The 14,002-nt window shown below is 41.4% G+C and overlaps 1 protein-coding gene across 2 annotated transcripts; it reads right to left on the bottom strand.

Moving 5' to 3' along the window:
* Window positions 1–3,021: 3,021 nt before the first annotated feature.
* RNASE10 (ribonuclease A family member 10 (inactive)) lies at window positions 3,022–6,106 on the bottom strand. Of its 2 annotated transcripts, none has more exons than XM_061182323.1 (2): window positions 6,021–6,106; window positions 3,022–4,078 (listed from the first exon to the last, which is right to left on the bottom strand). In XM_061182323.1, exon 2 carries the CDS (start codon window positions 4,071–4,073, stop codon window positions 3,432–3,434), a length of 642 nt encoding a protein of 213 aa, XP_061038306.1. In that variant the 5' UTR covers window positions 4,074–4,078; window positions 6,021–6,106; the 3' UTR covers window positions 3,022–3,431. The 2 variants fall into 2 exon arrangements, with proteins under 2 accessions (XP_061038306.1, XP_061038307.1); XM_061182324.1 differs by having other exon boundaries at window positions 6,013–6,080.
* Between the last annotated feature and the right edge of the window lie 7,896 nt (window positions 6,107–14,002).

The raw sequence follows: 14,002 nt of genomic DNA, 5'->3' as shown, positions 1-14,002 counted from the left end.
TTGATCTGAAGTGCCCCATTGGCACTGCAGAACAATGGTCTCAAAAGTCTTTACAGGACACAGGAGCAGCCCACTATACCTCCACATGGTGTGGAGCCTGCAAAGGGGTGGAGTCCATCCTGGGTGCCAGCAGTGGGAAGCTCCCAGGGTGAGGGACACGTGCTGTTGTCCCTGCCACCCTCAAGTGCTATAGACCAGAAGTAGCAGAGCAATAGGAACATGGGTGGGTGAAAGCCTCCTAATATGCACTCAAGTCCAAGGGTCAGTAGTGACCATTGGTGACCCAGAGTCCTAAATTCATTCTGTGTCCAGGATATGTTTGAGTCACGCAAAATCAGTTTATCAGCACCATTCTGGTGACCCACTGCTGTGTGATCCCACAAAAGACATACCACACCAGCCAGAGGGGACCACCGCTTGCCAGGTCACCCTCCTGGAAACAGGGCCTGGCTTCAGAGTCCTAGGACAACTCCATAGGTGCAAATCTCAGAACTTTTCGGGGGCAGCTTGTTGGCCCTACGCATGGGGTAGGGGAGCAGTGACCTGAGGGGAGAAATGGGACTCAGGCCCACAGAAGTCCCAGTTCAAGCTCAGGGTACCCAACCCAGATGGCACTGCTGGTCTCAGTCAATCCTAGACACCAGAGGGGGACTTTCTAAGACCCAACACAGCCAAAAAAAAAAAAAAAAAAAAATGCTTATGGTCTCACTGAGGTCATATTATATATTCAAATTAATTAAGGGTTAATTAAATAGTATATATAGGTCTCAATCCCTTACCTGAAACCTTTAGGGCCAATGCATTTTGAAACAGAATTTTTAAGATTTTAAAAAGCAACATTGTATAAGTGTATGTGATATTTATGCATCCCTAGAAGAGTTTATCTGAGGCAGTATTCATAATCAGACATATTGATATTTCTTCAGTGAAATGTCGTGAAATAGTCATATAGCATAAATAAAGATAATAAATAGACTTGCATAGTCAATTCAGCCAGATTTTGCATCTCACTGAGCTTGGGAGCCACTTTGAAAGAAAATCTTTCAGTTTTCAGAGCTTTGGGGATTTAGGAACACTGGGTAAGGGACTGAGGACCTGTTGTATGGACTAAGCATATACACTGGAAGTGCAAAGAGGGAGCTACATTGGAACTAAAAGAGTTGGTGAAAGTTTTATGAATCAGGCATCATTTGAGCTATAATGAGTTAATTTTCTATCCCTTTTGAGTGAAGTTCCCACAACATCTTGTCAACCCATTACACCTACCAAGTTGTGTTTTCCTGCTTGAGCCACTAGGAGCCCATACAATGCTTTGTAATTTGCTTTCCTGAGTTAGTTTTCACAGTCAGATAAAAGCCTGACCACTGAGACTTGTCCAAGGTGGGGACCAGATGAGGGCGATAGCAGTAGTTGTTGGAGTGTGGGAACCCTAAAGGAGAGAAGTTGGTGAGAACTTATGAGAGGTTCTCATCTGTGAATGAAAGCACATGGGCTTCCATTCCTTGCTAATTCCAGTCTCCTAATAGTTCGCCCCACACAATGGATCCTTTGTCTTTTGGTTAAGAAGTCAAACTTGGAACCTTTCCCATCACATTCCCAATCTTCAATGCCTTTGGTTTACCTACTGGACAAATTCTTAACACACTGATTTTCTCTGACACCCACTCTTCTTTCCTCTCTCACACCTCACTTCTTTTTTTCTCCCTTGTCTTAGATCGTCTTTTGTCTATTTCTTCTGAAAGGGATTCTCCCATCAAGAAGAGTAGGAATCTGCCTTGTCCAGGGCCTCGTCTCCTGCCACTCCTCCACCCACCTCTAAAATGTCAGGGCAGCCCACAGATGCAGACACACTTCCTGCCCAGCAACACTGTTCCTAAGAGGTCATTGCTGGGAGAGGTGAGTCAAAGGTATGGAGGGAAATGTTGAAACAGGGGAGTCTGAGGGAAGACTAGAGGCAAAGCATTTAAGTGGTTGCCTGCCTGCAAGAACAGGAAGGGTAAGGGAAATTAGGGACTAAATGAAGAAAGAACAGGAAGGTAAAAGCCAGGTCAGAGTAAGCCAAACCTTTCCTTCCTCCAGTGTCCCATTTATGGATGTCCCTGACTCTTGAGTGTATTACCGTCCAGGAGATTGAAACAGACAAAAACCCTAGCAAGAGGAAATCTCAAAATCAAGTCGCATAGTGAATCCTTATTGCCATTTTCTAAGATCCCTTCCTGTGCCCATGCATGTCTAACTAAACTATTTCTTGATAGATTTTAATTCAGAGAAAATAGGCTGAGCACAACCACTTACATCTTCTATTTATTCAACCCCATAGCTTTTCTCCTCTGAGTAGATCCAATCCCTTTTCTGCTGAAAATATTCTTTCACCAACTTTCTTGTTTTTCAGAGCAAAGAAGAAAAGAGGTGCTGAGTGAGAATAAAATTCCCTCCAATACCATTCATTCTACATCTATTGAGCACCTAATGTGACCATTATTCTACTTATTGGACATAATTTTTAAAAATAGCACACTGTTTCTCTCTCTCCTCATCACCCTCTTGACCCACCCTCGCTCTAACCCCCTATGCCAAACTCTTTATAGGACCAACATCTTCTTACCTGGCGTGGCATAAGAGATCAGTGTTGGCTGAATGAATATCAAACAGGATTCAGAGAAAGAACAGGGAGATCCCAAAGAGAAGAAGAAAAGGAGACCAGGAGAAAGAGGCGGGGTGGGGGAGAAATAAAGGGAGGGAAAAGAAGATGCAAAATGGCAGGTAGTAAAAAAATGAGAGGAAAAAGAAAAGGGTTGAGAAGGGTCAAGAAAATGAGTGCTGTCTTTGCCCCAGGACATGTTTTATCTCAGTCTGCACCACCATAGCACCGCACCTGCAGACCCCTACAGCCGGGGGTCGGGAAAAGAAACCTGATCCACATGGTTCTCCAGACGCAGTCACAGTTAGAATCACTTTAATTTACATCTGTAGCAGAGAAGTGCTACATGGAAAGCCCAGGAGGCTTATGTGATTGCCATAGAGGCTCATCGTGGGTAGCAGGGAAGGATGTGGGTAAAGGATGCATTAAACTCTTGTAATCCACACCTAAAGGCCTCCAGACCAGGGAACAGACTGATGACCAGGATCATAGGAGAGACTAGAGCAGTTCTTCGCTTATCTCTTTCCAGGGCAAGAGATAGACTCTAAGAGACAGAGAACCTACAGAGATTGGACATCATCACCCTATTCTACCACCTCTAATCCCAGGAAAAAAATGCAAGTTGGGTGAACCCTAGGGCAAAGAAGATTTATATTTTCAAATATGATAAAGAATAGGCCAGCCTCTCTTCCCAGAGCCTTTTTTGCAGAATACCTAGGGACGAAAACAGCATGAAAAAGAGGAAGTGGAAAGGAAGACAAAGATGAGAAGGTGCAGAAGAGAAGTTACTTCATGGTCCAGGTGTTACCTGGACTTTCATGTCACTACAGGATATAAAAATGTACTTTTCAAGAATGAAAGTTACGTAATTACAGTGAGGAGTGACTTGGCCTGGTTTGGATAACTTGCAGAATGTCAAATCAAAAGGACGGGAGCTTTTGTGACACTTGCCTCCCTTGAGGTTACAGGCAACAACAGGACTCTTACAGACAGCTTTGACTGCATCTAGTTCCTCATGGATGAATATGTACTGGGGTATGCATGTGTGGTTGTGCGGCTTCATCTTCTGTGCCATCAGGGCATTGCATTCTCTGTCCATCAGGTCAGACCTGAGATAGTCTTTGTTGCTCTGAAAGAGAGCCTCAGCTCTGAGCATCTTGTTTCCTCCAACTTCATCTTCACTGACGATGGTCTCTTCCAGTTGCACCACTTCTTTGTTGCTAAACAGCAGGGTTTCTATGCTTCGGGTGCCCGGTCCCTCCCTAGTGGCTTCAGCCTTGTCCTGTGAGTCACTGGACGGAAACTCATTCAGTAGCTGATCACTTTCCTCCAGGACTGCTGCGGCCATCTGAAGTCCCAACCCCAGGCCCACGCCCAGGCCCAGCAGGAACAGCAACATTATGAAAAAGATCTGCACCAGAGTCAGCTTCATTTTGCCTGGAGGGGAGGAGGGAAACAGAGGACGGACTTTGAAATGAAACTTGGCTCCAGTAGAGATCGTAGATTCCCCTAAACCCCGACAGCATAGTCTTTGGGGCCTCCTCTCCCTTCTCCACATTACCCCATTCCCCACCCACTGCAGAGATCCTTTCTCACTCTTTTCCCATTTCTCCTGTCCCTCCCACCACATTCCCTGTTGCTGTGGCATAATGTGTGGATCCTGCAGAACTGGAAGATGACCAGGGTAGCAGTTCTGCAACTGGTTCACATATGGGGAATCAGTGGGGAAAGTTGACATCAATTGACTCTTAAACAGAAATTAGTTCTAAATCACCAAAAAGAATGGGTAAGAAGACAAACAAGTACAGTGTCACACTTCCCTTGAGAGAAATTCTTATAAAAAGTCTTATTCTCAGTAAAGGATCAGAATTACCATAGGAGATCATCTCCCTATTTTTTTCCCAAATTAATTTTTGCTCATTCAAGTATTTATTATTCTCCCTGTTACCCACCCTCCCCCAAAAAGATCAAAAGGAATAGGAAAAGTACTATAGTCCATTCTCACTCCTAAGCTGAGGCTGGCGGGGGGAGGGAGACGAGGGAGGATGCCCAATTTCACCTTGCTGAAACTACATCTTGTCATGCCAGATCCCTTCTACTACTATAGATCTCTTAGCACTTGGGTATTTCCTGCTGATTAGTTTTTTTTTTTTTTTTTTTTAATATTCCCCTCTCTACAAGCCGCACGTGGTTCCTGCTTTTTTTTTTTTTTTAAGAAATTCACGTTCTTATTTATTGATTGATTTATTGATTGATTGATTGCTGTTTTGGGTCTTCGTTTCTGTGCGAGGGCTTTCTCTAGTTGTGGCAAGCGGGGACCACTCTTCATCGCGTTGCGCGGGCCTCTCACTATCGCGGCCTCTCTGGAGCACAGGCTCCAGACGCGCAGGCTCAGTAATTGTGGCTCACGGGCCCAGCTGCTCCGTGGCATGTGGGATCTTCCCAGACCAGGGCTCGAACCCGTGTCCCCTGCATTGGCAGGCAGATTCTCAACCACTGCGCCACCAGGGAAGCCCCTGATTAGTTTTTGTACTCTTAGGGAGGACATGGAATAAGAACGAAACCAAAGAAAACCAAACAACTGACCTGCGAGGGTTCCCCTACTAATAAAGATCCTAAGGAAACTGAGGGAAAGAGCATGCATCTTTGTCCTGCAATGCCAGCCTCATGCCCCTATCAAAGAGAGGCCTTCCCTTCCCTAATGGAGTAGATAGGAATGTTATGTCAGTGTTTGATATATGGAATTTGAAATTTGTGCTACAACTGTTTAAGAGAATATCTTTGTTCTTAGAAAAAGAACCCTGAAATATTAAGGTGCAAAGGGGCATGATTAGACAACTTACTCTCCAAGGTTCAAAATAAAGATCATATGGGGAATTCCCTGGCGGTCCAATGGTTAGGACTCCACGCTCTCACTGGGTTCAATCCCTGGTGGGGAGAACTAAAATCCCACAAGCTGGGCAGCACAGCCAAAAAAAAAAAATATATATATATATATATATATATAGATATAGATATAGATATAGATATAGATCATATGCATGTATGTACATGTGTGTTTACAGAGAAAGAAAAAATTTTTAAATATTGTGACTGGATAAAGCATATTTAGGAGTTCTTTGTATTAATGTGGTAACTTTTCTTTAAAGTTGAAAATATTTCAGAAAAAAAATTTTTTTTTTTGGCCGCTCTGCACAGCTTGCGGGATCTTAGTTCCCCCACCAGGGATTGAACCCGGGCCCTCTGCAGTGAAAGCACAGAGTCCTGTCCACTGGACTACCAGGGGATTCCCTCAAATTTTTTTAATTTTTAAAAAAGAGAGAGAATTTCCCATGTTGTTCCCTGGAGCACCAAACACCACTGTGACTTACCTACATACCTAAATAACTTCAAAGATGCTTGTGTCCTGTTTTCCAGGTTCTTCCCTCCCAGGTTTTCCTTCTCTCTAAGAAGTGCCCTGGATGCTGGTCTGCAGAAAAATGGTTATCCCTTTGTGCTCTATGTGCTCTTAAACCCAGACTTACTTCCTATGCCCATTCCCACTCCCACTCTCCCTCCCCAGCACTGAATAAACACACTCAGCCAATTGTCTTTTCTGCTCCCATGAACACTTTGAAGTAAGGCTACTTGGACGTTGAAACAGATCCAGACATCCAAGACAGGAAATGTATCCAGTCTGGGAAACTGCAGACAGTTTTTTTTCCGAGTCAATTGTTCCACTCCTGAGTTACACCCACTATCCTGTGGTTTATAGCAGCCTGACCTTGCCCATATATTTCAAGGTCATTTCCTTATATTCTCCACATGTGCTTCCTTTAACCTTTCCCTGTCATTTCTGAAATGTCAAGCTCTTTGGCCTGTATTTGTGTCATCCCTCCAACATGGTTATTTTGCTTTTCGCATTTTAGAACTGTGTCATGACTTCATCAGAAGATTTGGCGTATTTGAGTCAATGATAAATTTTTACATATCTTTACCTAGCTTTACCCAGCCCTCCATTCTCCACTCCCTCTTTCCAACCCTCAGCCAATAACTGCATATCAGGTTTTGGAAACCTGATAATTTAGTCCTAGATAAGAGAATATCAGGGATTTCCCTGGTGGTGCAGTGGTTAAGAATCCGCCTGCCAATGAAGGGGACACGGGTTCGATCCCTGGTCTGGGAGGATCCCACGTGCCGCAGAGCAACCAAGCCAGTGCACCACAACTACTGAGCCTGTGCTCTAGAGCCCGCGAGCCACAACTACTGAAGCCCGCGCGCCTAGAGCCCGTGCTCTGCAACAAGAGAAGCCACCGCAATGAGAAGCCAGAGCACCGCAACAAAGAGTAGCCCCCACTCACCACAAATAAAGAAAGCCCGCGCACAGTAATGAAGACCCAACACAGCCAAAAATCAATAAATAAAATAAATAAATTTTTTTTAAAAAAGAGAGAGAATATCCAAAACAGTGCTCAGTCCCTATAGCCCAGGTGAGTAAAATCAGGTTATAATGCTGATTCAACTCACTTCTTTAGCTGAAAGTGACATCATGAGATAATATTTTTAAAGCACCCTGGAGATTATTAAAGCAGTATGAAAACCCTCTCTAGACAGAAACAGGGCTTTGTCATTCAGGCAGGAGTTTTCAAATGGTGGTCTGGGAACAGCTTCTATGATCTGCAAAGTCCATCAGGCTGAATTCTACAGTGCTGATGTTGATGATTTACAATAATTATAATAACAACAACTAACCGTTATTGGGCACTTATTTCATGCTGGGCGTTTATTGCATTTCACCCTCACAATTTGCTCGTGCTATCCCTCTTTGGTGTCCATTCTGCCCATTCATTCTGACGAGGTCTGTGCCCAAAAAGAAGGCAGAGTAAAGGGGCCTCTGCTGAACCCAGTAGCTATCTGGAGTCAGCAGGGATAATATATCCAACTATACACACCAACTGCTTCTTTATAATTGGTTACTATTAGGGATTGTTTGAAATTAACCCTTGATTAAAAATGAAGAAAGGACCTATGTCTGTGGTCTAAGTATAACCTTTAAACTGGACAGGTTTTTATTCTTGTTTTTTTCCTTTTCTAGGTTACAGTTTTCTCATCTTCTGAATGTGAATAATACTACCTCTTACTTCATAGGGATGTTGTGAATATTATATAACGCACTGCATGCGAAAGGATAAATGTATTAACTATTGTTGTTATTGTTATTAATATTATGTAACAATTACCAACACATGCTCATTACCTGATCAATGCCGTTTTCCTGTTTAGAAATAGCATACTAAATGATACCACTTATATGTGGAATCTCAAAATACAACAAACTAGTGAATATAACAAAAAGAAACAGACTCACAGATGTAGAGAACAAACTAGTGGTTACCAGAGGGGAGAGGGAATGGGGGAGGGGCAAGATTAAGAGATACAAACTATTATGTATAAAATAAGCTACAAGGATATACTGTAAATACAACACAGGGAATATGGCCAATGTTTTATGGTAACTAGAAATGGGTGTAACCTTTCAAAATTGTGAATTACTATATTGTACACCTGTAACTTAAATAAGATTGTACATCAGTTATACTTCAATTTAAAAAAAAGAGATAGCATACTAAGGACTACAGCTACCAACTTTACTCACTGTTTCTCCTAGAAGAAGTCAAACAATATCCTAGCATCTCAAGGAATTAAGACTCATATATACTTCATTTTACAAATCAAGAAAGTGACTTGAAATGGTTAATGTCTCAGATGCTACAAATAAGTAATGGCAGTTCTAATGTTAGAACTCTTGACATCTAGTTAAGCAAAATTTATACTAGATAGATAGATAGATAGGTAGTGAGTAGATACATATAGAGAGAACAGATACTCTGATTAGAAAATTGACCATGAATCCATCCAAGACCTAGATTCTAAGTATAAGAGCTATTTCTCATTGTAAATTAATCTAAAATATGGACTTCCACTGTGGAATAGCAAGGATTGGATTTTGCCTGAAACTCTTAGAAAAAATGAGCAAATGATATGAAACAATAGATTTTCAAGACATTGGACAACAAGCAATGAAGGGCAGTGATCACTGAGAGACGGGAAACAAACGGGATGCGCTTTCTCCCTGCACGGAGTTTCTAGGCCACTTGGCACAGAGAGGGGAACCCAGGCAGGGTCTATCAGTCTCTCTGAGTTGAGGAGATGGAAGTGCAAGGAAACCAAGGCAACTAGAGTTCACTGCAGAGTACCAGAGGGGACAGGACTGCAGAGAAAGAACTCCGGGGAGCCACATCAGAATGGCTAACATTAAAAAGTAGTAACAACGTGGTCCTACTATATAGCACAGGGAACTATATTCAATATCCTGTGATAAACCATAATGGAAGAGAATTTTTAAAAAAAAGAATGTCTACATGTGTATAACTGAGTCACTCTGCTGTACAGCAGAGATTGGCACATTGTAAATCAACTATGCTTCAATAAGCCCACACACACACACACACACACACACACGGAAGTAGTGATAATACCAAACACCAATAAGGATGCAGAGGAACTGGATCTCTCATACACTGCTGGTGGGAATTTAAAATGATACAGTGACACTGGAAAATAGTTTGGCAGATTCTTAAAATATTAAACATATAATTATACAACCCAGCAATTGCACTCCTGGGCACTTATCCCAGAGAAACAAAAACATATGTCCACACAAAACCTGTACATGAATGTTCACAGCAGTTCTGTTCAGATTAGCCAAAAACTAGAAATAGCTCAATTATCTTTCAAGAGATGGAGGGCTGAACAAACTGTGGTGCTTGTATCCCATGGAATATCTATACACCTGACAACCTGTATAGAGCTCAAGGGCATTATTCTGAGTGGAAAACTAATAATATTAAATGGTCATTACTGTATAATTTCATTTATATAACATGGAGAACATAGTAATGTTTGCCAGGGGTTAGGATGGTAGGATAGGAATACAGATGTGACTATAAAGTTGTACTACAAGGGAGACCTTTATGGTGTTGAAATAGTTCTGGATCTTGATTGCAGTGGTGGTTACATGAATCTATACATGAAATAAAATGACACAGAACTACACACACACGCACACACACACACAATGCTAATGTCAATGTCTTGGTTTTGATATTACACTATATATAGGTAAGATGTAATCACTATGGGAAACCGGCTGAAGGGTACATGGAATCTCTGTGTACTGTCTTTGAATCAATAACTATTGCAAAATTTAAAGTTTATTTAAACACACCATTGTGAAGCAATTATACTTCAATAAAGATGTTTAAAAAGAAAAAAAAAGTTTATTTAAGGGTTAATGCTCATTATAAAAGTTTTACATAATAATATAGAAAAACACACACACAAGATCCTCATCAAGACTGTCATTTACATTTTGGTGTACATCCTTGCAGTCTTCTCCCACACCACCCAACCCTGTGTTGATGCTAAGTTCAACATGTCTATTAAAATTACACTTCAAGGTGTCAAACGGCAGTTGAACATAGTGAATACAGGAGTCAAGTTCAAAGGAGTCTGAGCTGCAGATATAAATTTAGGAGACATCAGCATAGGACTAGGTATATAAAGTCACAAGACTGGAGAAGACTGAGTGTCAAGAGAAGGTTGGTGTTTTACTTTTTTTTTTTTTTAAGATGGGAAAAATAACAGCTTGTTTATTGATAATAAAGACCAAATAGAGAGGAAAACCTGATAAGGCAGGAGAGCAAGGAAAGAATTGTTAAAACAATGATTCTGAGTGCTTAGACTCTGAAGATGCATTGCCTGGGTTTATGAGTATAAATGTGTTGTTTTATCTATGACTTACCCTACAGGATAGTAAAAGGGACATACAAAATGTTTGCTATGAAAGATTGGATCTAGTGACATGGTTGAGAACCACTGGTTTAAAAGAATTAGTAATGGTCAGTTGTCTTGTTACACTGTGGACGGGAGAACTTTTCCCTCATTCTGCAGTAGCAAGTGTTACTGCTTGTTACAGTTGACTGGATATAGGAATCCAGGTCAGCCTTGGGCTGGAAGCTCTCCAGCTGCGAGGAGTTTCTTAGGATGGGAGACATAGAAACAAAAGAAGGGTAAGAATGCTGAACAATGTCTTACTAATAAGGAATCCAACTCTGCTTAGGTCCCAAATAAGCTTTTTTCCCAGGGTTTTTGTCACTCACATGCCCTCCAGATACACAAAAGTCCAGGGTTGAGGGCGGTCATTTTTTCAGAGCTGGACACATTATTTGAGATGACCTGATATCTAAACACTGACCATTGTTAGATCCCAGAGTGCTCAATGTGTACAGAACTTAGCATCATTTTACCCTGACCCACCGAACACAATAAGGTCTCGTCTATTAAGGGTATTCGGCAAATATCCTGCTAGTGAATGCTTCCTTATGATATTATGTAGTGTAGTTCTTCTTACAGAAACCATTCTAAAGGTTATGCTCTGCTCAGGGTGACCAGCCAAGGGGACAAGTAGAGAGTAAAACCTAATTCGTGCTCTGCTCTGCAAACTGTACAAACTGGCACAGAGCTGATTTCCCCCAGAGGAAGGGGCTTTTCTTCCAATCTATGCAAAAGTGGTGTTTAGGTTTTCTAGGGACCTAAATGATGGCTTTGCATTTTGGTGCATTTTCTCAGAAATGACCTCATATGACCCTTACAACTTCTACACAAAGTAAGAAGCACTAGAATTATTTCTCCTTTTTTGCCATCAAACTGAGGCCACAGAGCTAATGGCAGAACAAGAATGGAATCCTGATCTACCTACTCCCACGGATTGTTCCTTCTCTTACACTATCCACCTTGCCCCTGATAGTTTGTTCCAGTTAAAGTCATTTCCTTATGGATCTAGAGAACAATCGGTTACCATTGATGCCCAAAACAATCTTGCATATATATAAGATGGGTATTTTCAGTTATTATTGAGAATCATAACAAATCACATTTGTAAAATGTAATACACAGACTGGCTCACAGTCTGTAGAACCCAGCCCTACTAACCTCTGCCAGATCTTTCACTCTCACAATCCTTTTATCCCCTCTCTAATCACTGCTGTTCTCCTGATTCAGGCTTTTACCTTTTCAGGTCCTGCGTAGCCCTGGGTCTAACTGGTAGATAATGACCCTATGGGGGTGTTATGTCTTGTTCTTTCTACAAGAGTGATTTTGGCAGCTTTGTGACATTGGAGTTTTGTTAATAACATACGATCAATGAAAGTGACCACAACCACCTTACTCGATGCAACAGGAACTTTCAGAACCAAAAAAGTCTAAAGAAGGAGCTCCCCCAAATCACATCCAACCTTCGACTCCTCTATCCAAGTTCTCTGTCTTCTCACAGCCTACACCCTTGCTAGGAAATATGCCAGTTCGCTGACATTCTGGGTTGTATTCTCTATAAAAATTATGTTCATCAGTTTTATCAATCAACATAACATTCACTGACTTCTTTGAAATAGGCTTAACAACTATCTTTAGAGACATTTTGTCTAGAAAAAATTTTGATATGACTTTATTAACTGGTTTTGCATGCCAAAGAAGCAAACAAATTTCCCTGTAAGTTACACTATTCTTATTATGAAAATTATCAGCTACTAAGTAATCACAGGCATTTTTAGGCTCTGTTACCTACAGATAGTTTTTGTTTTACTCTAATGCTTGCCTGAAGCCTCCCCTATAAACTACAGGCTAGAATTTGTATCTTCAATTAAAAAAAGAGACCATCTCGGGAATTCCCTGGCAGTCCGGTGGGACTCCACGCTTTCACTGCTGAGGGCTGTGGTTCAATCCCTGGTCGGGGGACTAAGATCCCACAAGCCGTGCAGCACAGCCAAAAAGAAAAAAAGACAATCTTATGAAAAAGGACTGTACCAGATACTTCAAGCCATTGACACTTTAAAGCATAAGCTCTCTTAAGTACAGTGTACCCTCCATATACTCGAGCGTGGAACCCGAGAACACAGAAGGCCAATTGTACTGCGCCATTCTATGCATACAAGGGACTTGAGCATCCCTGGATTTTGATATTCCCAGGGGTTCTGGAACAAATCCCCTGCGGATACCAAGGGACAGCTGTACTGCCTTTTGAATTGACATAACTTAGACATCTTTCATACCAAACCAGCGGACTGACTCAGGATTTCTAGAACTCTTTTTAGTCATAAGTAGACGGCTTCTGAGACTGCTGACTCAAAATCCAGCAGAACAAGAATTAGTTGCATAAGACTGAATGAACTAATAAGGAACACTTGTGGTTGTTAGGAGTATTGTTTTAATGTTCTGCCTTAATGCTAATGCTGTTTTCATGTTCTATTCTGAATATATACATACGGCTTTTTTCTTTCTTCTTAAACTCTCTGTAATCCATAACAAATTACTAGACTCTGTTTTCTTCTTCTTTTTTCTTTTTTTCAGCTGCACCGCACAGCATGTGGGATCTCACTTCCCGGACCAGGGATGGAACCCATGCCCCGCTGCGATGGAAGCATGGAGTCTTAACCACTGGACCACCAGGAAAGTCCCTAGACTGCTTTTTTAACTGAAATAAACATTTAAAGATGATATTTGATTCTCACTGACCCACACATTTGACCCATAAATCTACCAAATCTCCGTACTTTTCATGGCAATATAACTATTTGCATAGGTTCAGTAAGAACCTGCCCTCTTTTTACTAAGATATAATGGAAAAATCAGTTATGCAACCAAGGCCTTGCCCAGATATCATTTTTGAGAATGATGCTCTTTTAATCTAGTATGATGAATCAATACTTACAAAGTCTTCTCAGCAAAACATCTCAGGACCTGGCTTACTGGATTACAGGTTTGCAGGAGATAAGGAAGATCACTTCCTGGCAGGCCAGGAACTTTAAGAAATTGTAAGAACCTTGAGAAGGAAGGGATTCACCCAAATTTATACGTACTATAGGTGAAATCTGGTGGAAAGAGTTTCTTGGGCTTGGTTTTTCCGAACTCAAGATAGCAAATGATAGAGGCTTTTAACAGTCCAATCTGAGATTCCTTAAGGAAACTTCCAGAAAGAAGTTACTTTTGTGGCCTTATCAATAAATATGGCTCTAGATTTACAAAGAAGATTTAAGGAGCCTATATGGTAAATTAACACTCTTGCTGCACCTGCATGAATAATCGGGCCAAACCAACAGTCTTGCCCTTTTGCTTTTTTTCTTTCCCACCGAACTGAGAGTTTCTTATCCTATCTCTCTTCTATTCTCAGTGCCTAGCCCAGTGTCTGGCATAAAGAAGGTAACTAACATTACTTATTAGAAAAATCAGTATCAGGTTATGAAACTGTATTCACACCTGATTGTG

Source organism: Eubalaena glacialis, chromosome 2 (genome assembly GCF_028564815.1).
Source record: "Eubalaena glacialis isolate mEubGla1 chromosome 2, mEubGla1.1.hap2.+ XY, whole genome shotgun sequence".
Classification (NCBI taxonomy): Eukaryota; Metazoa; Chordata; class Mammalia; order Artiodactyla; family Balaenidae; genus Eubalaena; species Eubalaena glacialis.
Note: the sequence above shows the minus strand (reverse complement) of the source record. Positions and strands in the feature narration are given on the sequence as shown.